The sequence below is a fragment of the Ctenopharyngodon idella genome, chromosome 3, assembly GCF_019924925.1.
Source record: "Ctenopharyngodon idella isolate HZGC_01 chromosome 3, HZGC01, whole genome shotgun sequence".
NCBI classification, from domain to species: domain Eukaryota; kingdom Metazoa; phylum Chordata; class Actinopteri; order Cypriniformes; family Xenocyprididae; genus Ctenopharyngodon; species Ctenopharyngodon idella.
Genome location: NC_067222.1, coordinates 8,070,158 through 8,094,959, shown reverse-complemented (window position 1 = coordinate 8,094,959; position 24,802 = coordinate 8,070,158). Strand labels below are relative to the sequence as shown.

Sequence of the window (24,802 nt, the reverse complement as noted above, 5' to 3'; positions counted from 1 at the left end):
GCCTGACCTGCTGCAGCATATGCTCTGCCGTTTAAACGTGATGTCGTTTTCAACGGTTTAGATGGCAGGACCGGAGCTTTTAGTGACGGTGCACTGCCCATGACGAGATAGTTCGCGAACGTCTCGTCAATAGGTGACTTCGCCACAAACCCATGCTGGCCCAATCCCTCCACATCAGCGAAATTTCCCCGCTGATGTGGATGAATTCTGGCCGAGTACGGGTGCTTCCATGCCCTCTTGAACTCAACGTGAAGATCGGGAAGGAATGGAAGGCTCACCGGAGTTACGGGGTTATGGCTGGAAAGGAATCGCTCGTCGAGCCTTCCACGTGTGGCTTCTTTCCTCACGCGCCCCCAAGGCAGCTGCAGCCTGCCCGAGGCGTGGTCCATAACCTCCAGTAACTCTGCATATGCTGGGCAGGGAGGCCTGGAGGGAGCCGCGGGCTCACCCGCTTCTTCCTCCACCGCCATTTCCTGCTCTCTAGGGCTAGCAGCCAGAAGAGCACTGGCTCCTGGATCTGACGATGTTAAAGACGAAACATCATCGTTATCCAGGAGCGCGTCCTCAGTCAGCCGCCGCTGGAGGCTGAGAAAGGTTTACACCCCTCTCAAACTCCGCGGCGAGCTCCACCTGCGAGCCCTGTGATCTCAGCCGCCGCTCTGCCTCAACACGAGCGGGGCCGGAACCACCAGGCACAGGCGCCTCTCCCCTCAAGAAGAGGGCCAGACAGGAACGGAGCGTCTTCATAGGGAGACGCTCACAGTTAACGCAGTCAGTACTGTCCGCGCGTGCTCTTCGCCCAGACAAAAAATGCAAAGGTTGTGTGTGTCCTCGGGTGTCAGAAACCTCGGACACAGTTCAGCACACTTCCTAAAACGTTTTTTCTTTCACACATTCTCAAACATAGTGCTAAGATGTTGCTTCTTACCGTTTGCTGAATTAACAGTGGCTACGACACGACAGTCCTGAAAGACAAAAAGATACTGACTGTTTCTCCAGGCGCGCCTTATATACTTCCGGGGTCGTGCCCCATTACGTCATGGGCTGTCGCCAGCCAATAGGATTGGAGTTTGTTGATATTTGGCTTTCAGACACGGAGTCACATGGACGTTCCCCATAGCGTAAAGCAAACGCAGAGCGAGTTCCCTTTCGAAAGGGAACTATCGTGATTTTAACAGTTACAGGCTGTAAAAATGTTGCTTGTCATGAGCTTTGTTATTGTTTTGTTATATGAACTGTGTTATTGGTGGTTGTCAGTGTATTACAAAGGTACAAAACAGATATAAGTACTTCTGTAGGTTGGAATATTAACATTATATCAGTTAATGAAATACCTGATTTAATGAACTTTGTTTTACCTAAAATGTTGCTATCATATGGTATCATATATATATTTATTTGTTTTTTTGTTTTGTTTTTTACAGTAAAGTTCTGTCAACCACAGCTGCCAGTTTTGTAACGTAAATTCTGTGGATTTTTTTATTTTTTACAGTCAACACAATAAGCAATCTGATCATCAATCAAACACCCCAATCTGAAATATAATGGTGCTGTTGTTTCATATACTTTAAGTGAACACTGATGACCTTTGAAACAAAATATTTTTCATGTTGCAAGAAGTAGGAAAGAAATGTTTAATGTTTTTAAACTATAGTAACAGAAGATTTACTTGTTTGTTTCAGTGCAAATCGAATTCTTTCAAAATCTCAATCTGGTGATGTTTGGAAGGAGCAGCGCTGACAAGACTTTTACAGCAAATACAATACTGCCAGGGGTGTTTAAATCTGAAGCCATCCATGAATGCGTGAAGAGAGAAAGTGTATGCTACACACCTTCATCTGCATATCAGATCACCCTGGTTGAAATGCCGGAGCTATATAATACGTCTCTCTCTCAGAAGGATGTGCTGCGTGAGGCATACTGTGCTCTGTCTCTATGTTCATTTAACATAAACACATTTCTTCTGGTCCTTCCTATCAGTCCTCTCAGTGATGATGATAAAGGAGAAATCAATGTACTCAGTGGCAGATGGAAAGTTCTGGGATCATCTAATGATCTTGTTCATATGGCAGGGTAACAGGACGGACAAAGTCATCATTGATTTCATACATGGAAACAGAGATATTCAACAAATTGTTCAGAAATGTGGGAACAAATACTACACACTTAGTAGTGAGCAAAGACTTGACAGAGAGCAGCTCTCAGAACTGCTCAATATGATTACTAGGAAGAATACTAGCTACTTATCTGCTACATATCAGGAAGCACAGATGGAGAAGATGATTCAACTGGAGGGCAGAATTAAGGAAATGGAGGAAGAAAACAGAGTTAAAAATGATCAAACAAACAGGTAAGACAAATCCTAGTACCTTAATATGTAAATATCTAAACAATATTGTCTATTTAGCTTACCATCAATACTCACTTATCACATCATGTTGTTTCATGGTGCTGTAAGGTTTTTCAGATGTCTGTACGTGCAGTTGTTGCTTTAAGGCGAAACATACAGTAGGCTACAGGCTAAAATGCTGTTTTTCAATTTTGAGATTTTTGGCTTTTTGATTTTGAACTTTGATTTTGAGTTTTACATTACTTACAAACCAGTTATTTAGTGTAACTGGTCTGTTTTCTCTGCGTTGTGTTAAGAAAAACTGGACAGCAAGCTGCAATTTCGCTGATCTTTATTCCTCCAATAGGCCTGATTTATAAAACAAATAAACACATACACTTATGCTCTCTCCCAAACATTTCCAAAAGCAAAGGGAAATAAATCACAATAAACAAGAAAACAATGTAACAGAAAACATACCTGATATAAAAAACAAATAAACAGCCTCTATGAGTTAATGGCCCTTATCGTGCTCTATAAAACATATGTACACAAATATATAACTCAAAAAAGGGTGAAATGACAAAAATAACCATAGCTAAAGCATAGCATAACCAAAGATAGGTAAAAAAAAAACATTACATGAATTAGAGTGAAAATAAAGACATAAAAGCATTAATTAAAATAAAGATTAATTAAGATTATCAGGAGTCAGATTACAACTCACCTCTTCCAAGCATTTCCAAAAGCAAAGGGAAGAGGAGGGGACAGAACAGGAAATTACGTTGGCTCATGATGACATGACCACAATTAAAGGGGAAAACACTCATCTATATCAGGTATATGAAAATGAATAATTTTGTGTGAATTCTAATATTATTATTATTATTATTATTATTAAGTATTTAACAGTACACTTTCAACCTGTTACATTAGGAGTTGTCATTTGTTCATAAGATCATTTAGAAAGAGTAAATAAATGATTAATAAGATATTTAAACGTACATTTATACATCTTATTATTTAGACATATAGTAATAGTTACTCAGTGTGTTAATAAATGCTTTATTAACACATATTCCTACTGTAATTCATAATTAAGGTAGTTAAACAGTAAAACATTTAGTAGTTGTCAGTTAACTATTTTTGTGAGCTCATCTAAAGTGAGGACTGTGCCTCGTAAAGCTTTTACAAAAGAGATTTAAATTTATCTTTTAAACAGAAAAAGGAAACAAACACAACATCTGTCATATGAAACGCGACACAGCATTAACACACTGAGTAATTATTACTAAATGTCTAAATAATAAGATGTATAAATGTGCATTTAAATAGTTTATTAATCATTTACTTACACTTTATAAATGATCTTATGAACCACTGACAACTCCTAAATAACTGATTTGTAAATAATGTAATACTTAATTTAGAAATTATAAATTGATCATTAATAAAGTATGAAAATACAATTATTAAACACATTATATATGCTTATAAATAAAGAACAAAGCATTTATAGGCTTATTTATAAACTGCTTATTAATGTCTATTAATGCTTTATAAATGATGAATTAACTATAACTGTGTTGTTGGTTTATTTTGTAATCTTCAGAGTTTATCTTTTTAATATTTGTATTATTTGATACCATTGTTGTGTTTTGTATGTCGAGTATTGATGTCTGTGCATCATTAGGTGATGCAAGATGATGTCACACCTTTTAAAGTTAAATCTCAGCAGCTGCTTCACTATTGTGAAATATCAATCTACAAACAATTGTGAATTTGAAATAAGATATTGGTAAATCTTTATGCAGAAATAATGCTAATAATATTATAGTTTGACTTACTTAAAATCAGCCAATTAACTTATTTAAATTCTAGCTTGTTATCATTTTAACAAATGTTTTCATTTGTCACACTTTCTGACTTGGCTAGATCAGAAATTTGAATATGAACATACAAGGTCCAAGATCGTAAGCATATGGAACACTAATCACCATAATGGTGACTTCAAGACATTACAGTACTAAACAATATAATTTCTTACAGTGGCATAGTTAAAGACAGGTTTATCATGTGAATTCACAGTAAAACAAGAGCAGGGATTTACTGTGATGTCAGCATCATTTTGCTGTTGATTAACGATAATTTGTAAGAAAATGACCCAGCATGCATTCATTTCACTGTAAATTTCTGACTACAATAATAATATTTTTCTTCCTCTCTGTTCCTCAGCTGAAAATGAGAGTCAGATAACAAGAGCAAACTGTGTAAGGATTGTACTTGTTGGGAAAACTGGAAGTGGGAAAAGTGCTACTGGGAACACTATTCTCAACAAAGAAGTCTTTAAATCCTGTTGCAGTATGAAATCAGTGACATCCTCGTGTCAGAAGGAAGAGGGGTTTGTTAATGGAACTCCAGTAGCTGTTGTTGATACTCCAGGCCTGTTTGACAAACATGTCCCAAATGATGTAGTGAAGGAAGAGATTCTGAAGTGCATCGGTCTCCTCTCTCCAGGACCTCATGTGTTCCTGCTGGTGATTGGAATCGGAAGATTCACAGAGGAAGAAACAAAAACTCTAAATATAATCAAGGAAACCTTTGGAAAAAATGCTGGGATGTTCAGCATAATAATATTCACACATGGTGATATGTTAAAATCTCAGACATTTGAGAGTTACCTGGAAGATGCTGATTCAGATATGAAGATGTTAATCCGAGATTGTGGAGGAAGATGTCATGTGATTGACAACACAAATCAAGGTGATTCTCAACAAGTCAGTGACTTGCTGGAAAAAATCAACAGAATGGTTGAAAAGAATGGAGGAGGATGTTACACCAATGAGATGTTCAAAGAAGCTGAAGCTGCCATAAAACAGGAAACAGAAAGAATATTGAAAGAAAAAGAGAAAGAAATGGAGAGAGAGAGAGAATGTTTGCATGAAAAGTACATGCAGGAGATTGCTGAAATAGAGAGGAAAATGGACAAACAGAGAGAACTAATGGAGAGAGAGAGGAAGATAAAAGAGGAAGAACTACGACTCAAGGAAGAGTTCTTGCAAAATGAACTTAAGAGAAGAGATGAACAAGAAGAGAATGAGAAGAAAGAAAGACAAAAAGCTGAAGAGCAAAGAAGAATCAAAGAGGAGAGGAAACAGAAGCAATGGGAAAGGGAACGGCAAGAAATAGAAGCAAAACGGATAAAATTAGAGAATGAGCAACAAAAGAGAGACCAGGAATATAGAGAGAAGTATGAGAAAGAGAGGAGAGAAATGGAGGAACTTCACAAAAAGAGACTGAAGAGAGAACATGAGGAGAAATACCAGAAAAAACTTAAAGAGGAGAGGAGTGAATGGGAGCTGAAAGAAAAGAAAATGATAGAAGAATTTGAACAGGAAAAAAGAAAAAGAGAAGAAAAAGAAAATGATAGGATCAAGAAGGAACATGAAGAAAGAGAGAAAATAGAGAGAGAGTATGAGTACAGTAAACTAGAGATGAGAAAACAAAAAGAAAAATGGGAAACAACATGGAAGGAGGAGTGGGAGAAACGAGTGAGAGAGGAGGAGAAGAGAAGGGAAGAGGAGAGAGAGAAACTGAAAAAGCTTGAAGAGGCATTTGAACGAGATCGTAAAGAGGAGGAGGAGAAGAGAAAGAGAGAAGATAAAGCCAGACGAGAACAGGAGGAGAAAGAACGAAAAGAGATGGAGGAAGAGTATGAACAGAAATTAAAAGAAATGAAGAGAAAGTATGAAGATGAGGCAAGAAAACAAGCAGAAGAATTCAATGAATTCAGAGAGAAATATAGGAAAGACTTTCATGCTCTCATGTTACAGCATGATATGGAGATGCAAGACCTGAAGTTAAAGCATGAAAAAGAGTGCCTTGAGAATCAAAAAGAGTACAGCTTACTGAGTGAACTCTCAAAGGAAAAAGACAAAAATCTGAATGAAAAAATTAAAGACATGGAAGAAAAACACCAAAGAGAGATTGATAAGCTGAAGAAGAAGTATGAGGATAAATGTGTTTTACTGTAAGATACTGAGGCTAGGGACTTCCGGTGGCAAGATGAGGAGGTAGTCGTGTTTCGTTTGTGCTCTCACATAATTTCATTTTATTTACACTAAAATACGATCAAGTATACTTTGAAAAGGGACAACTTTGTCCGTAATAATACCCTGGATCTCTATTAACCGATCTATTGTAAAATGACAAGCAAAAACATGAAAAAATTGATGACAAGACAGACACGGCTCGACAGTCCCAACCTAAAGCAAGCTAGCATGGTGGCCGCTGCCAGCAACCACGTGGAGCTATCTTTGAAGACAATACACTTCTTCAGCTGGTTAAAACTGAACTAACATCCTCTCTCAGTCAGATGTCGGACACCATCAAAACAGAGATGGCGAGCTTCCGCTCAGAGATTGGATTTATTGTTGAAAACTTTTGATCGGAGGTCAAAACCAAAATGGATGCTCAACAACTGGAAATAACGGGGCAAATCCATTCCATTCAGAATAAGCAAACCATTATGTCTGATACTATGGAGAATATGGAAACAACCCTCAATTCCCATCACGACTCGCTAGAAGTAATGGTAACCACAGTCTCAACGTTGAAAGATCAAATACTGAAGTTGCAAGAGCAACAACAAGACCTCGAGAATAGGAGTCGTCGCCAAAACCTGCGGATCATTGGCATACATGAAGATGTGGAGAATGGCCGGCCTACTGACTTGATGTCTGGCTTCTTCTCAGAGGTGCCAGGTGAAGATCTGCCTGATCTTCAATCAGTGGTGTTAGATCGCGCTCATCATGCCCTCGCTCCAAAGCCTCGTCCCGGCAACAGGCCCAGAGCAATGATCGTTCGTCTGCACTACTTCTCTGATAAGGCCAAAATTCTCCAAGCCTCCAGGAAACGAGGTGAGCTTACATTTCGCGGCGCACGTGTCCATATTTTCCCAGATATGAGTGCCGAACTGAGCCGTAGAAGAGCTGCCTTTAACTCAGTGAAACTTAAGCTTAAGCAGGCTGGGATTTCCTACGGCACCCACCATCCGGCAGATTTACGGTTCGCTTATGACAACACTAGACTTTCTTTTAAGTCACCATCGGAGGCGAATTTTTCTTACCTCGACATTGGGGACACCTACTGGTTAAAGACTAGATTGTCTTATGAAACTCTTTTCAACAAGATAAAAAACAATTGTGTGTTAAAGAATATTTTGTATGTCGAGCGTTTAGAAGAAGTCCAATGCGTTTGGGAACGTTGAAGGTTAGTTACATGTGGGATGTTTTTTTGCTGCTCATTTGGGGAGCTGCATGGTGGGTGGGTTGGGGTCAAGGTGTTTGTTCAACATTGAAATTTGTTCATGTATACATGTGCTATTGTGTACAACTGATAGGTAAATTTCAGAAGGAGGTTGACACATCAGTTTTTTTGTCCATTAAACAATGCTATAAAACCTGGAAAAAAAAAAAGATAGTGAGGCTAAGCGAATGCACACCTGTAGAGGTGCAAGTTGGGGGAAAAAAATATTATTGAAGGAGAACGACTGAACACTCACTTAAGCATAGGCTTTTTATTTACCAACGTTTCGGCTAGCCTTTGTCAAGGTAAAGTTTCACAAAATGGAGAATAGTATAAATAAAGGGGATAATTGTCCACAGGTGAGAGTGGTGACATCCAAATCATCCAATAATTAATAATCACTACGTTATCTACATAGCACAGCTGATTGGTTGCTGCTCAACATTCAAATACTTGACATTGTTGTTAACAGTCTGCAGAGTGCTTTCAGAAAACATCTGAAATCAACAAGGATTTGCAGTTCACATGTAAAGTCTTTCTTTCTTTAATAAAAATGACTAGATGATTATATATTTGTATATTAAATATATTAAATGGCTCTAAGATTATATATTTTCTTCTAAAGTTAACATTATGTTTTATATTATACAGAATTTCCAGAATAGCAGTCTTTTTAAGGTCAAGTTTATAAAACATACTGACTCTTTCTATAGCCTAATGATTATATGAATTTTCGTCCATTGCATAATACAGAGACAGTCATGGAAAAGCCAGTGTTAGCTTAAATACACGTTAGCTGACGATATGTAACACTGTGCTCAGATTACAATATTGTACAGATTATTGTCATGTAGCCTATCAGACAACAGCAAAGCTAGAATTGGTCATCTAGGACTGGGGTTCCCAACCACATTCCTGGAGCCTCCCCAACACTGCATGTTTTCTTTGTCTCCTTAATCAAACACACACACTAACACTTTAAGCACTGTTCTATTTGATGTTATCCATTTAATCTTTCCTTTTCATATTCGTTCAGAATTTTGCCCGAGAAATCAGGAACACATGGAAATTTATATTCAAAATATTCTTCTAAGTCATAAAGAATGAATTAGAGCGCTTTCTGTCAGTATTTGAGGATCAAGACCGTGTGTCTGTCACCAGATGGCGCTGTAACACTGACAGCAGAAAACGCCTCACATTTCACATTCACCCACAGCAGCCAGAGATCTGGTGGTTTCACTCAGTGACTTTCATCATATTATTGTAGGATTGTTACTGCATTGCATCACTTCTCATATGTCCTTTATGATGATTTGCTTTTGCTGGCATATATTCCTCATTTTTTGAAGTTTATCTTCTGTATTTTAGTGCACGTTGACAGTTTCACTCTGCCCCCTAGAGGAGAAACTTAACATCTTCTCCTGTAATTCATTTGTTCTTTTGCACTTCTAACATAGGCCAGCAATGTATTTTATATGTCAATGTCATTTGTAATGCACGGGTTTAATGCTTTTCATTACCATTCTCTCATTATAGTTTACGTTTTAAGAGTAAATTAATTGAATACGATTTTATGTTTTATATTATTTATTTTCTTGATTTTCTGCAACTGCTGTTGTTGTTGTTATGATCAGGTGTAACTGTGTGATATGAAGTACTAGGTGAAAGGTCGAACTGTCTCCGGGTTTGACTGTTTGACGCGCTTCTGCTTGTTACGTGACGCATCCGAGTTCCATTTACTCGCGGTAACGCCCCCTTCACGCATGTGACCAGATTCCGCGCGTTTGATTGGCTGAGGCGGACCCCCTCCCCAGGGCGGCTAGTGCTGCAGAAGGAACCACATGTGCGGATTCATTCACACTCAGCAGTGATCATGTAGCCTGCAGTATATACTTTAATCAAAGTAAATGATACTCGTCAGTATTGACTTCTTTATCTTTCGGTTTCAAGAAAGAAGAGAGACTGTGTCTCGTTATATTCTTATGCATTAACTCATCTTGAGTTATTTAGAGTCTTATCTGTAGCCTATATATTTAATTGTCTTTTTTTTTTCTTTTATTGTTATTATTATTTTTTAAATATCTACTTCAATTGCTGGACAAGAAGAAATGGATATAAAGTCTCGTGTAGCCGGAGGTCGAAAGGTTTTGTGCTTGTTTGATGTGGACGGAACGCTGACACCACCTAGAGAGGTATGTGTTTATATTAGGATACTCTTTTTTTTATCCACGTGATAGTTGCGAGATATCATTAAGCGTCATACAGGACAATTAAATTGTTATAAAAGATGCGTCTTCTCCGCTCTAATGAGAGTAAGAATTTCAGTTATGTAACATAATGTTTCTATTTCCAGCACGGATCTGTGTGTAGGTGAAGCTTGTCTCGTGAGTGTGCGCGTGTGTGTATGTTATGGTGAATGAGTGTGTTTATGTGTGTTTGTATAGTATGGTACACTCGTTCTGCACGTATACATCAGCTAACAGTGGTGCAACGTTGGGAATGGTTAAAATATCTACAAAATATTATTCTTAGAACGTAATTGGTTTGTAAACATTCATCAGAATACCATATACTAAAGTAAGGTACACATTTTGTGTTTCTGGGACAGTTTGTTAAAGGAACGTTGTGTACCGTCGGTTCGTTCCGTTGCATAAGAAGTCCATAGTGAAATCAGTCGCTTAACATGCCGTTCTCCTCATGTAGTGTTTATCTCATTGAGATGAATTTAGTACGGTATCAGTGTCATCAGATGTCCTGTCCTCTTCGGTTACACAGAAAGCAATTCCTGGAACGTATATTAACGTTATAATGAAAAATAAAACTTACAAAATAGAGCTTACATTATTAGACTATCACACATAAAATGATAATGTGTAACGTTTAATGCACGTTCACACTAAGACCGATAACGATAACTATAAAGTTTTTTAAAATTTAACGCTAAGCGAATAGCGGAAACGCCGAGGAACTTTGTCGTTGGAATCATTTGAAGAACTATTTAAAATATTGACAGTCAGTCTAAATCCTACTTTAGGATCCTACCTTTTTTTACATTAAAAAGCGCGCGCTGGAATTAAGTCCACAGAACGTAAATTGCCGCGCGCGCGATTAGAATACATAGAATTGTCCGTTGGCGTGGACGCTGGTAATTTATCATTTCGTTATTGTTGTGAACGAGCCTGTCAGGTTAGCGTGAGAAAGCTTCGCTGATGAACTGCTACACCTTCACGATACTCTTCAGCTCATTCCTTACTTTCATTCCAGCTTTTCCTTACACGTTTATCAAAACGTCTATTAATATTCACTCCTCCTAGTGCACGCTGTTATTAATCACAGATTATTACAACATCTGAATGTATTGTGATTGTAGTCTGCACTCTGCAGCGCTGACAGAAGAACACAGATCTCGTTCCGTTACGCAACCCTAAAGAACAGTACTGAGTGAATTGCAATAACCAACTCACTGCCATTAACGTGACTAACGTGCACTTTAGATGTCTGCTAAAAACATCAAGTATAACATACAGAGCTGCTGCAGACATTATGTTTCACGAGACTAATGGTGCTCCTCTCAATGTATTGAGGCTATTTGTCTTGAGAGGCAAATATTTTGAAACCTGTTGAACAGCTGGATGAAACTCTTTAATGGACTCAGGGCACCCAGGCCACATGTCACAACAGAAACCTGATGTAATACTGTGTGTGTGTCTGCAGAAGATTGACCCCGAGCTGGACGAATTTTTCCAGGCCTTGAAACAGAAGGTGAAGATTGGCGTGGTGGGGGGTTCGGATTATTCCAAAATTGCAGAACAGCTCGGAGATGGAGATGAAGGTTAGAGAATGTTATTTATGATACATTTCATTATGATCAGACTGTAAACAGTCTCGAGTCTTTAGGATCATTGTCCTCACATGTTTAATGGGTTTTGGATATTGCATCAGCTGAAGAATGCAGAGGAACTGGTTTGACTGGATCACTGAGTCAACATACATAAACACAACAGCTGATATCCCATAATTCCTTCAGTCTGGAACAGCTTGGATTTTGAGATGTTTAGTTGTTGATATTCACCCGTACAAGTTTACCCAATTGATGAAATTAAAGGATTAGTTCACTTCAGAATTAAAATTTCCTGATAATTTACTCAACCCCATGTCATCCAAGATCTTCATGTGTTTCTTTCTTCAGTCGAAATGAAATTATGGTTTATGATGAAAACATTCCAGGATTTTTCTCCATATAGTGGACTTCACTGGGGTTCAACGGGTTGAAGGTCCAAATTGCAGTTTCAGTGCAGCTTCAAAGGACTCTACCCAATCCCAGACGAGGACTACGCTTTTTTTTTTGTAAAAAAAAAAAAAAGAAAATTATATACTTTTTAAAAACAAATGCTCGTCTTGCACTAGCTCTGCGATGTGCCACGCATTACGTAATCATGTTGGAAAGGTCACGCGTGACGTAGGCGGAAGTACCGCGGTAGGGCAAAAACTCCATCTCATTTTCTCCTCCAATTTCAAAATCGTCCAACATTTTACCTTTTTTTAATATAAAGGGCATTTGGTTTAGTCTTGCTTTGTAGACTCTGGATCGGTACTTCCGTCTACGTCACAGCTGACCTTTCCAACACGATTACGTAATGTGTGTCACATCGCAAAGCTAGTGCAAGTCAAGCATTTGTGGTTAAAAAGTATATACATTTTTACATTTTTAGAAAATGACTGATCGTGTCGCTAGATAAGACCCTTATTCCTCGGCTGGGATTGTGTAGAGCCCTTTGAAGCTGTACTGAAATTGACATTTGGACCTTCAACCCGTTGAACCCCAGTGAAGTCCACTATATGGAGAAAATCCTGTAATGTTTTCCTCAAAAACCTTAATTTCTTTTCAACTAAGGAACATAACCATCTTGGATGACATGGGGGTGAGTAAATTATCAGGAGATTTTAATTCAGAAGTGATCTAATCCTTTAATTTGATTCCATATTGAGATCTCTGACTTTTGATTGCACACTTCTGAGCACAGTTTGAGACATCGTTGAGATTTCTTCCGAAACTTTACAGGAGACACTGGGGTCTATTTCTCAGGAGAAACATCTAAGAAGCATTTGCTCTCCATTTAATTTCTGTAGCACAAACAGTAGAGTATGGCACTGGTAATGCCAAGGTCATGGGTTCGATTCCCAGGGAATGCATGAACTATTCAAACATATGCTTTAAATGCAAAGTAATTCGCTATGGATATAAGCATCCGCCCAATGCATATATGTAAAATGTAAATAATAATTTCATTGCAGTCTAGAAGACAAAGTTGAGATATTAAAGATATTTCATTAGTGATTTTCTCTCACCTGTGGGTGTTCGTTTCAGGCTTGACTTTCTAAGTTTTCTAGAGATAATTGTTTGTCTAGATCAGTTTCTAACGTCGTCTCCAGTGTTTGATCATTGTCGTGAAGTGGCATTATATAATTGTGCAGGTCTGATTAGATTAACACTGAGATCAGTGAGATTTTGATTGAATTACAACACTGAGGTCAACACACTTCTGAACCGAATCCATTAACATTCACACACAATCTAGAGCAGAATCTGGATCAGATATGTGAGTTAATATGACACTGACAGATGTGATGTTGGCATGAAGCATAAAGTCATTTAGTTTATGATTAAACAGGACTGTGTGCTCTTGAATGAATCTGAATGAGCACTAAATCACTGTTAAGGGAAACAAGCTTTTTGTTTATGTCGATATGTGTGCGTGTTGTGTAATACAGGTAAAGGTCATCAGGATGATGATAAGATGTGTTGAATCAGAGTGCTTTTATTGCGTCTCATTCTGTTGTTTTGCTCATTCTCGCTGCAGTCATTCACAAGTTTGATTACGTCTTCGCCGAAAATGGAACAGTGCAATACAAAGATGGCAAACTCATCTCCAAACAGGTGTGTGTCTGCAGATCCTTAAAATATTAAAAATGTCTTAAATGAGATGTTTTAAATACCATAGAAGGTCTTGCATGTCATTCATGGAGGTCTTAAATGTTGATGGAAAAACAGAAGCAGCTTCACACTGTCCAGTTAAAGGAATAGTTCACCCAAAAATGAAAATTATCCCATGAATTACTCACCCTCAAGCCATCCTAGGTGTTTATAACTATATTCATTCAGATGAACACAATCGGAGATATATTTAAAAATATTCTGGCTCTTCCAAGCTTTATAATGGTAGTGAATGGGGGGTGAGATTTTGAAGACCAAAAAAAAAATGCATCCATCCATCATAAAAATAATCCATATGGCTCCAGGGGGTTAATAAAGGCCTTCTGAAGCGAAGCGATGGGTTTTTGTAAAAAAAATATCCGTATTTAAAACTTTATTAACTACGATAACTAGCTTCCGGCAGATGACCGTACGCATTGATTTGTGGCCGAAGAGTAACCTCTGACCCGACGCATGACGAATGCGGAAGCGCAGAGGATAGAGCAAAACAAAAAACCGGTCACAAATAAGTCTAAAACATGAAATTTTAAAGAGAAATGTCGGAGAAGCTTGAGTTTGTTGCCCAGCACTATTTTTTTTTTTTAAACCGTGAGAAGCGTCTAAGCTTGCAATACTCCTACATCCTGCATCATACATTGCGTCACGGGTTACTCATTTGGCGCAAGTTGACTTGCACCGTATGTGTACGGTGATCCGGAAGCTAGTTATTATAGTTAATAAAGTTTTAAATATGGATATTTTTCTCACAAAAACCCATTGCTTTGCTTCAGAAGGCCTTTATTAACCAACTGGAGCTGTATGGATTATATTTATGATGGACGCATTTTTTTTTTTTTTTCAAAATCTCATCCCCCATTCACTGCCAGTATAAAGCTTGGAAGAGCAAGGATATTTTTAAATATATCTCTGATTGTGTTCGTCTGAAAGAAGATAGTCATATACACCTAGGATGGCTTGAGGGTGAGTAAATCATGGGGTAATTTTCATTTTTGGGTTAACTTTCCCTTTAAGGATGTTCTGAATGGTGAATGCATGCAAATGATATTGCATCAAAACTATCATAAATTATGTTGTTGTCAATCAGCGCTCAACTTGTTTTTTGTCAGCTGTGCAAGAGAGTCAATAATCAACTTTTGAGCCAAATAAACTGTGCTGCATTAAAAAAAAAACGTGTGTTTATGCATCATTTCATGGTATATATAAATGTCAGTTCAGATTTTGCAGTGTAAAGACACTATAGACTATATATTTTCCATACTGGTCTATATTCTTACCGCTGTTAAACACCGCAGAAGTAGAAGATTTTAAGTAATGCCCAGGACACACCAAGCCGACGGTCAGATGTCAGCCAATGTCGGACCGTTTTTGACCATTGGTCGGCTTAGTTTTTTCGGTGTGTTCTGCACTGTTGGCTCTAGTTGGACGTCGTCTGGGGTTTTTTTTTTTTTGGTCACTTGTGCTAGTTGACAGTCACCTTTAGTCCTTTTGATGTGTTCAAGCACAGCTTTTTGGCCGAGGGCAGCCAATGAGAGGTGACAACACAGTCTGCTTTTGTCGCCACTAGTTCTTTGATGCCAGCTTAAAGGAACACTCCACTTTTTTTGAAAATAGGCTCATTTTCCAACTCCCCTAGAGTTAAACAGTTGAGTTTTACCGTTTTCGAATCCATTCAGCCGATCTCCGGGTCTGGCGGTACCACTTTTAGCATAGCTTAGCATAGTTCATTGAATCTGATTAGACCGTTAGCATCTCGCTCAAAAATGACCAAAGAGTTTCGATATTTTTCCTATTTAAAACTTGACTCTTCTGTAGTTACATTGTGTACTAAGACTGACGGAAAATGAAAAGTTGTGATTTTCTAGGCCAATATGGCTAGGAACTATACTCTCATTCCGGCGTAATAATCAAGGAACTTTGCTGTCGTGCAGCAGGCGCAATGATATTACGCAGCGCCTATGACCCCCTGCTTGCACAGGGAGTGTGCCTTGCAACCATGGAGACATTTGTGAGAGACGTTGCGTAATATCATTGCGCCTGCTGCACCCATGGTACGGCAGCAAAGTTCCTTGATTATCACGCCGAAATGAGAGTATAGTTCCTAACCATATCGGCCTAGAAAATCGCAACTTTTCATTTTCCGTCGGTCTTAGTACACGATGTAACTACAGGAGAGTCAAGTTTTAAATAGGAAAAATATCGAAACTTTTTGGTCATTTTTGAGCGAGATGCTAACGGTCTAATCAGATTCAATGAACTATGCTAAGCTATGCTAAAAGTGGTACCGCCAGACCCGGAGATCGGCTGAATGGATTCGAAAACAGTAAAACCCAACTGTTTAACTCTAGGGGAGTTGAAAAATGAGCTTATTTTCAAAAAAAGTGGAGTGTTCCTTTAAGACGAGGATTGTTAAAGTCTAACTATTTGACTATATTTGACTTTTCAACCTCTGGATTGTTACATTGGAATCTTTTTGGTACATTAATTCTTTTTAGAACTTAAAAGCCTTAAATTCTTCTTTTAAGTTCAGTCTCTGTTTCTCAGGCCATTCAGAATCAACTGGGCGAGGAGTTACTGCAGGACCTCATCAACTTCTGTCTCAGCTATATGGGGCTCCTCAAACTGCCCAAGAAACGGTAACAAACAAACACACACTCCAGAGATGATGATATGTAATGTCATTACAGCACAGTAAACCAAATCTCTCTCTCTCAGAGGGACGTTCATTGAGTTTCGTAATGGCATGATCAACATCTCTCCCATCGGACGCAGCTGCACGCTAGAAGAGCGAATCGAGTTCTCTGAAATCGACAAGGTATTCTCAGTTAATTCTCTAGAATTTGCCAAAAGTTGTTGATCTGTTCACACCAGACCCTTACCTTTTATTTTTTAAATCACCAAACGGTTTGTTCATATAAAGAGCGACAAAACAGAAAGTAAAACAATTTGCCAATGAATGGTCTAATACAGGAACAGAGAGTAAACCTGGAATAGTGACTGCAGTTACTTGACTTAAAAGGATAGTCCACCCAAAAATGAAAATTATCCGATGATTTACTCACCCTCAAGCCATCCTAGGTGTATATGACTATCTTCTTTCAGACGGCCACAATCGGAGATATATTTAAAAATATCCTGGCTCTTTCAAGCTTTATAATGGCAGTGAATGGGGGGGTGGGATTTTGAAGCTCAAAAAAGTGCATCCATCCATCATAAAAATAATCCGTACGGCTCTAGGGCCTTCTGAAACAAAGCGATGTGTTTTTGTAAGGAAAATATACATATTTAAAACTTCATTAACTATAATAAGTAGACAACCGTACGCATCAATTTGCGGTGGAACTGACATGAACATTTGTATTAACTAACATTAACAATGGTTAACAAATGCTGCAAATAATATATATATATATATATATATATATAATTCATTGTTAGTTTGTTAATTTATGCATTAACACACATTAATAAATAAGACCTTATTGTGAAGTGTTTTTCTCCAGTGAATGAAGGGGGGAAATGTCCTAAATAATGAATAAAAAAGTGAATAGGTTCAAATAAAGGCATTTGTTTATTCCTGTTGTCAATAGACCTAAAAGCTCTTTGACTGTATTAAAACAACCCAAACTCTTCTGTTTCGCAGAGAGAAAAGATACGAGAGAAGTTTGTGGCGGCTCTGCAGCAGGAGTTTGCAGGAAAAGGCCTGCGGTTTACCAGAGGTGAGCAGGAAATGACATCACCAGCTTTCTGATGATCCAAAACAAATGATCCGTGCTGAAGCAGCGCTGTTTTTACCTGCACAGGAGATAAAACACACTCTCGCACGATATCTATGTTAAAGGTGATAAGCGAGCGCTAACGGATGCACTCGTGTGTGTTTACAGACCAGTGAACCATGAGAGAGAATGAGCGTTTACTCAACAACCTGTTTGCGTTTGTCGCGTACATACACACACACACACACACACACACACACACACGGACACGCACTAGCTTTGACGTCTGGAGTCAGTCTTCAGTGGTTTTGCCTCTCAAGTTCAGCTCAGTTTCGCACACAGTGGCTTTGTTTTTTCAGTTTCTTTTTGACAGACAGTCTGAGGGGGAAGGGGAGGGGCCAGGGGGTGTGAGGTGATCATCCCCTCTGATTGGCTGTTGCTCTAGCAACTGTTCAGTCAGTGGTGGAATGTTGCTGCAGTCCAGTGACGGGACACTAATGTGTGTGTGTGTGTGTGTGAAGATAATTAATTTTTAACAGCTGATTTCTGTCCTCAATAGTTTCTCAATCACTTGGTGAACAAACAGTCACGCAGTTCACGTCTCTGAAAAGAAACACACACACACACATGGGTCATTACTGTGAGAATGAGCCTCAGGGCTCTTAAACTCTTTAAACTCGCTGTAACAAGATGCAATTTCACTGCTGAGTGCGTCACTGCGGCTTTAAAGGAGCTGGAAGAGGGGTTTTTTTTGGAGGAACAGACATAAAATGTGTGCGTCTGTGACAGATTAACCTATAAAGCCTGCTGTGTTATATTTGATTTGCTTTTTTCTAAAGCCTCTAAAATAAATAATCAACATGATCACACCTTGGCTTAAAAACCTGTTGCACTACTTCATGCTTCTGTCGTCTGATTGTTTAGACTATTTTTAGCAAGTAAAGACATTTAAGTATAATTGTACAAACGTCCACCTTCAGCTCGTGGTTTGTGTGTCTTTCTGCTGTGAAATCTGCACTGATTTATATAAACACAAGAATAGCTTTGATATTGTTAGTAATATTTCAAGATGAGCACTTACTGGACTGAAGCAACTTCAGTTTACTTGATTATTATCCATACATCATTTATTAGAAAAGTCATGAGTCTCAAACATGATCATCAGGCTTTTGAGGAAGGTTTATTTGTTCATCTCTCAATCATCATGGTATTTCATTGCATCAAAATGTTTGTAAAACTACAGAGCTTTGATCATAAAACTAAGCATTTAAATATCGTCTTATTAAAGGGTTAGTTCACCCAAAAATGAAAATTCTGTCATTAATTACTCACCCTCGTGCCGTTTTACACCCGTAAGACTCTCGTTGATCTTCGGAACACAAATTGAGATATTTTTGTTTAAATCCGATGGCTCAGTGAGGCCTACATAGGGAGCAATGACATTTCCTCTCTCAAGATCCATAAAGGTACTAAAAACATATTTAAATCAGTTCATGTGAGTACAGTGGTTCAATATTAATATTATAAAGCGATGAGAATATTTTTGGTGCGCCAAAAAAAAACAAAATAACGACTTATTTAGTGATGGCCGATTTCAAAACACTGCTTCAGGAAGATTCGGAGCGTAATGAATCAGCGTGTCGAATCATGATTCGGATCGCATGTCAAACCGCCAAACTGCTGAAATCACGTGACTTTGGCGCTCCGAACAGCAGATTCGACACGCTGATTCATTATGCTCCGAATCTTCCTGAAGCAGTGTTTTGAAATCGGCCATCACTAAATAAGTCATTATTTTGTTTTTTTTGGCGCACCAAAAATATTCTCATCGCTTTATAATATTAATATTGAACCACTGTACTCACATGAACTGATTTAAATATGTTTTAGTACCTTTATGGATCTTGAGAGAGGAAATGTCATTGCTGGCTATGGAGGCCTCACGGAGCCATCGGATTTAAACAAAAATATCTCAATTTGCGTTCCGAAGATTAACAAAGGTCTTACGGGTCTGGAACGGCACGAGCGCGAGTAATAAATGACAGAATTTTCATTTTTGGGTGAACTAACCCTTTAATACATATTATTGACAGATATGATATTTATATGCCTTTTATGTCAGTAGTCTGTTATACTGTTAAAAAGATCTCATTGATTTACATTACAAGCTTACTTTTTGTCCATATTAACATCAGAATCTCACAAAACTCTGTATTTTTGCTCAGTTTGGGCCTCTGAATAAAATTAAGTTGTTTTTTTCCACCATTTTCTCACTATATCAGACTATATGAGCAATAAAAGCCTGATGTATTAATTAATATGATCCTCAATAATCTATTTATTTATTATTATTATTATTATTTAGATTTTGTCTAAAGGTTCAATAAACTGATCAATTTTTAAAAACAGATTTTCATGTCAGGCTTTACACGGTTAAATAACTTCAATAACTGCACAGCTCCCTGATAAATTTAGCAAAAAAATTACTTCTTATTTTTTGCTATATAAATATCAGTATCTTCACCAAACTGCATATTTTTGGCTCAGTTTGGCCTGCTGAATAAAACTGATGTGTTTTCCCCACCATATTCTCACTATACGATAAAAGACTGATGCATCAAATATGATACTTCCATTTAAAGGCACACTATGTACATTTTCACCACTAGAGGTCGCTTATTCAAAACAAAGGCTTAGCTTGATGACGCCTCGATTTCGCGGAATCATGGGATGTGTTGTCTTCACAAGGACGGGACTCGGGCAGAAATCATGTTCATGGATGAGATTATTAACGTTACTGTAGTATGAAGCAGAGCAGGGCGAGTGCTGTGAGAGCAGAAACGAGGCCGCTGGAGCGACTGCTAATGAGAGATGATTTTTTTCATATGTCAGGCTATAGAGGGTTCATATTTTATAAACAATAAAACTAAATCAAAGAAGAGGTCTGAATTTATTTAGCCAATTAAAAGCACTCAATAGCTGTCATTCATTTACACGTTCAGGTTTGCTGGCATGTGTTAGGAGGGGCGGGGTTTGGTATGATTGATGGGATGAGGGCGTCTAATTTAGTAAGACATTTGTAAAAGGCTGAAATCTTTCACTACACCTTTAACAACTCCAAATTTTTAGCTTCTGGCATCCTAAAACTTCTGATGGTCAAAGGTTACATCAGTGTTAAATTATTCTGAAATTCCCCTTAATTGTGTGATCTCAGTCAGGAGTAAGTGCTCATGTGGATTATCTCAGGTGTTTTAGGTGTTTCTCTGTCTGCCTGTTTTAAGGGGGTTTGATCAGTTTTGACGTGTTCCCGGAGGGCTGGGACAAACGCCTCTGTCTGGACGTCCTGGAGCAAGAAGGATTGGACGCCATCTACTTTTTCGGCAATGAAACCTCATTGGTACGTAAGCAAGGTTTTGCTTAACAAGAAAAAAAAAAGAGGGAACATTGCACGTAAGTGAATGACTGTGTATCTGTACTGCTTTCATTTATTTTTTAAAATTTGTTTTCTGATCAGGGAGGAAACGACTACGAGATCTTCGAGGACCCTCGTACCATCGGCTTCACCGTCTGCTCTCCTGAAGACACGGTGCGGCTCTGCAGAGAGATGTTCTTCAGCGCTCCACCAAATGAGGCGTGACGGCAGCCGCACACGTACACCAGACTGCCTGAGTGCGGCTCTCCTGCGCCCTCTGCTGGTCACTGTGGGCACTGCAGGCCGTCAGATTCAGACAAAACCAAACCACTGCTGGCCATCAGACTAAAGGGACTGAATGTAAATATCACTGATGGACCCTTCTCAGTGCGTGTTTATAGTTTTGTAATGTTCAAACATTAACTTTAAGTCTAAAGATTCCCAACTTTTCATAATTAAAAGTGTTTTACGGTGGCCGCGTTCACACTGCAAAGTTTCCGGAGTGACAGATGCACTAAAATACAGTGAATCCTCTGGATGATGGACAGAACGTAGGAGTCACTCCAGAAATTATGATGATTGACATGCAACATCTCACAGCTGTAAACCACACGGACGGCAAGAGTTTAACCTCTGGAAAACCTGTTTTTAACCAATTAGCGATCAGTATTAATAAACCTTCTTCGGTAGAGGCACACGTTTTTTTCTGTTTTTAACTTTCTCCGTCACGTAATAGTCCTTTCTATTTAAATGGATTGAAGCTAATAGAGTAAAAGGGTTATTAAGTTAGCTTGAGAAAGCCAACTTACCGAAATGCTACTTAAACTTATAGATATTATTATTCTTCTGAGACTAAAATTTCTGACTCTAACTCCTCCTAGAGTTTTAACTCTACAACCACCATCTCAGACTAGACCTTCAGACTGTTCTGACTTAGTGCGCTATATCTTTTCTAACTGATCATACTTAAGGTTTTCCTAAGAATGACAATTAAAACTAGGAAAAATCCCATAGACTTACATTGACGGAATGTTCATCTATCATCTATCTATCTATCTATCTATCTTCTGATAGACTGTATATTGCCTTCAAAACCATCCAACTTTAAGCTTTAAAACTTTCTGGTCAGGCTTTGTCAAGCCAACTTCAAAGTTTGTCTTGACAAACTTTTTTTTTGTCTAGTTGTATTTACAATTTATTGTGAAGTAATGCATTTATTTCTTTCATTTTTTTTTTAATGCACACTTTTACTCCTAACATCTTCAAAACTACTCTTTCTTGTCTCATCACATTAACAATTAAGCAGTACAAGAATAATATAAACACGGGGAAAAAAAAATATTTTTCGAAGTTGTAAATAAGATTATTGGACTGTTTTACAAGAAAATACTTTCTACTTCAAAATGTCATGTTTAATTCTATGCAATACTTGCCTTTTCTTTGTAATTATTTGTGAAATTTACTAGCAATCTCTGAATGAAATTTGTTTCTTCAACCGTTTTTTTGAGAATGATATATTTTTATTTCAAACCCCAAAATTTGACAAAAAGTAGTAGTAGAAGTCGTTGAGTAGTTTGTTCCCCTGAATATTACTGTCGATCATTTAACATTTCTGTCATACAACAGTTGTTACATAAATGTTTATCTTACCTCGAAATGTGATCACATTCTTCAACCGTTAAAACTGAAGCATCGCGTTTGAATTCCGGCTCGTGAAAATAGTAAACCCCGCCTCCTGATTTGATTGGCCATCTCAAACATTGACGAGCGTGTTGACCGACAGACCGAAATTTAAACTTTTAAAACTTCGTCATCCTAACGACAAACAAAGCGATGTTTAAGGAACTTAAGCAGAGCAGCACCAATAATGTAAAAAATGAAAAGACAATTTTGGTAATATCTGATTATTAATCAGATGACAAAGGTGTTTACGGCCTTGAAGACACACACATCGGTTTCTGTGGTGTATGACTTTGGACCGTCGTACTCGTGTCCCAAACCCGTTAAGTGTTTCAGCTCGGTTCTGTGTCAGATAATGTTTTAGATGGTGCTGTGACAGCGTGAGTTATTCAGGAGTTCATTCGGTTGGCACTGCTGTAAATGACGGACCTCTTGTGTAATGTCAATCAAACATTTATGAATGACTTCAAGTAATTTCAGTGTGAACGTGACCGCTGTATTCGTAACGAAACGAGTGATAAATTCTGTCTGTTCCATGTTAATCTCAAGTTTTGTGATGGTCTCGTGATCTTATTTGCGGTCACACCTGAGTTTATCGGTGTGTCCGAGTGTTTGTGATTGAATGCATTTCGATTATTCCCCCTGTGATCTCGGACTGGACTCTTGAGATACAACATCCAACATATTTATGAATGACAGAGACAAAGATTCATGTTTGTATAGTGAAGAAACATGAGATTGACACACTGATAATGAAAAAACGGTGAGTTGATTTATAGTGATCAAGTTTTGTTGTCAAAATCCAGTTATTGTGATTGGGAGTTTTGCTTTAGAGTTTTTCTTTTCTTTTGGTAATGCAAATAGAGTGTAACAGTTGGGTTATAGAAGTAAAAACTCTGTTCATTTTCTCCATAGGGAATTTTATTTTAATGATAACTTATAAACCTTTAAAGACAGTCTTACTGTGAGCTACGATTGTTAATTGATAGTATTTGCTTCTGCTTATGCCATCAGCCCGCAATATTTCAACATAGTTTTAAAATAATAGTGTTTAACAGTCGAATTTGTGGTGAAAACTACATTACCCACGATGCTGTACACCAGTTCCACCAATCTGAGAGTCGAAACACGCCAAAAGATCTTTTTAGCCCCACCCAATCCCATGAAGCACTGTGAATGACATAATCAAGTCAGTCTCCCTTCACTCTCAAAATGTGTATAGAATCAACATTTATAAAACAAAAGCATAGTTTTATATTTCTCCATCGTTTTTAATTTGATTATGCTGTTCTTAATGCTTCATGGGATTGTAGTTCTTTCCCTCTTTAAAGCCTTTAAGCCCAGTCTGTTTGTCCGATTTTCAAATACTTTTTTTGCTTCAAATCAAGGTTTGTAATGTTGATTCACCTTGTAGCTGGTTGGCTTGGTTCATGGCCTAAAACACTTTAATGAAGACTTTTTTTTTAAATCCCTATGAATGGAAAAAAAAAAAAAAAGGAACCAATGCCGCTGAAAAAGTGGGCGGGCACTAATGCACTCTATTGACCAACAGAATGCTGCTTGATTTGAAAATGACTTTTATTGATACACTATTGACAAAAGACAATGGAACTTTTTAGCTTGCGAAATTTCGTTCATGTGACCGCACCTTAAGAATCTGTTCAGATGTGATATTCACGTGTTAATCATTCCAGAGAGAATCCACGTAATCACTGAAACACTCCTGTTGATCTCTGAAAACATGATGCCGATCGATAGAGATATCCAGGGCATTTATTAAGTTTCTTGATCCAGACATCTCTGGATCATGTGTTTCTAATTTTTTAGATTTTAATCCATTATATGTTGTCTGTTTGATCTCAAGGAAATATGAATGTTAATGTATTTGTGTTTCATATCTGATGGCATGAATGCACTTTAATTTTAACTGATTCATTTGCTAAAATGATACTGATGTTGTAAAGGGTGCTGGAGTGGCTTGTCCGCTCCTTTAGTTTCATCTCGAGTTTGTTTTGCTGGAAAGGTCTGAATTTTGATCAAGAAATCATGTGACCTCAATTCCAGCAAGCAAACTTAATCTATTACACAAACTCATTTATTGAGGATCTTTATCAGTTAATTGTTTTTGGTTACACTTTAGTAGAAAGGATGTTTTAACACTCCTGATTAAAGGAAAAACGAAAAATGTGATTTTCATGATTCAGTCTGTGTGAAAAATCCATGTGATTGCTAATAATACTAATATGCCTTGTGATAAATCATCAACATGTCTGTTTATTATAAATACACATTTTTTTCTGATCTTTGTTTATGAATGCAGCATGTGTATTATTTGTATATGTGCAATATTTTTTGTATGATTAATA

General features: G+C 37.8%; 2 protein-coding genes across 2 annotated transcripts; both read left to right on the top strand.

Annotated features, from left to right (window-relative positions):
• Positions 1 to 1,654: 1,654 nt before the first annotated feature.
• Positions 1,655 to 9,205, top strand: LOC127509909 (golgin subfamily A member 6-like protein 22). Its single transcript, XM_051889262.1, has 2 exons — positions 1,655 to 2,350; positions 4,565 to 9,205. Exons 1-2 carry the CDS (start codon positions 2,335 to 2,337, stop codon positions 6,361 to 6,363), a joined length of 1,815 nt encoding a protein of 604 aa, XP_051745222.1. The 5' UTR covers positions 1,655 to 2,334; the 3' UTR covers positions 6,364 to 9,205.
• Positions 9,206 to 9,498: 293 nt separating this feature from the next.
• On the top strand, positions 9,499 to 24,737 carry LOC127510026 (phosphomannomutase 1). Its single transcript, XM_051889512.1, has 8 exons — positions 9,499 to 9,828; positions 11,351 to 11,468; positions 13,498 to 13,574; positions 16,173 to 16,264; positions 16,344 to 16,443; positions 17,272 to 17,347; positions 20,626 to 20,741; positions 20,859 to 24,737. The coding sequence occupies exons 1-8, from the start codon at positions 9,745 to 9,747 to the stop codon at positions 20,979 to 20,981; spliced, it is 786 nt and encodes a 261-aa protein (XP_051745472.1). The 5' UTR covers positions 9,499 to 9,744; the 3' UTR covers positions 20,982 to 24,737.
• The last annotated feature ends 65 nt before the right edge of the window (positions 24,738 to 24,802 follow it).

What these genes read in the sequence shown, in the direction of transcription:
- LOC127510026 (XM_051889512.1), top strand. Translation starts at nt 9,745, where the DNA reads ATGGATATAAAGTCTCGTGTAGCCGGAGGTCGAAAGGTTTTGTGCTTG. An exon ending in CTCAAACTGCCCAAGAAACG is followed by an intron (nt 16,265 to 16,343) that starts GTAACAAACAAA and finishes TCTCTCTCTCAG; the next exon opens with AGGGACGTTCATTGAGTTTC. An exon ending in AGTTCTCTGAAATCGACAAG is followed by an intron (nt 16,444 to 17,271) that starts GTATTCTCAGTT and finishes TCTGTTTCGCAG; the next exon opens with AGAGAAAAGATACGAGAGAA.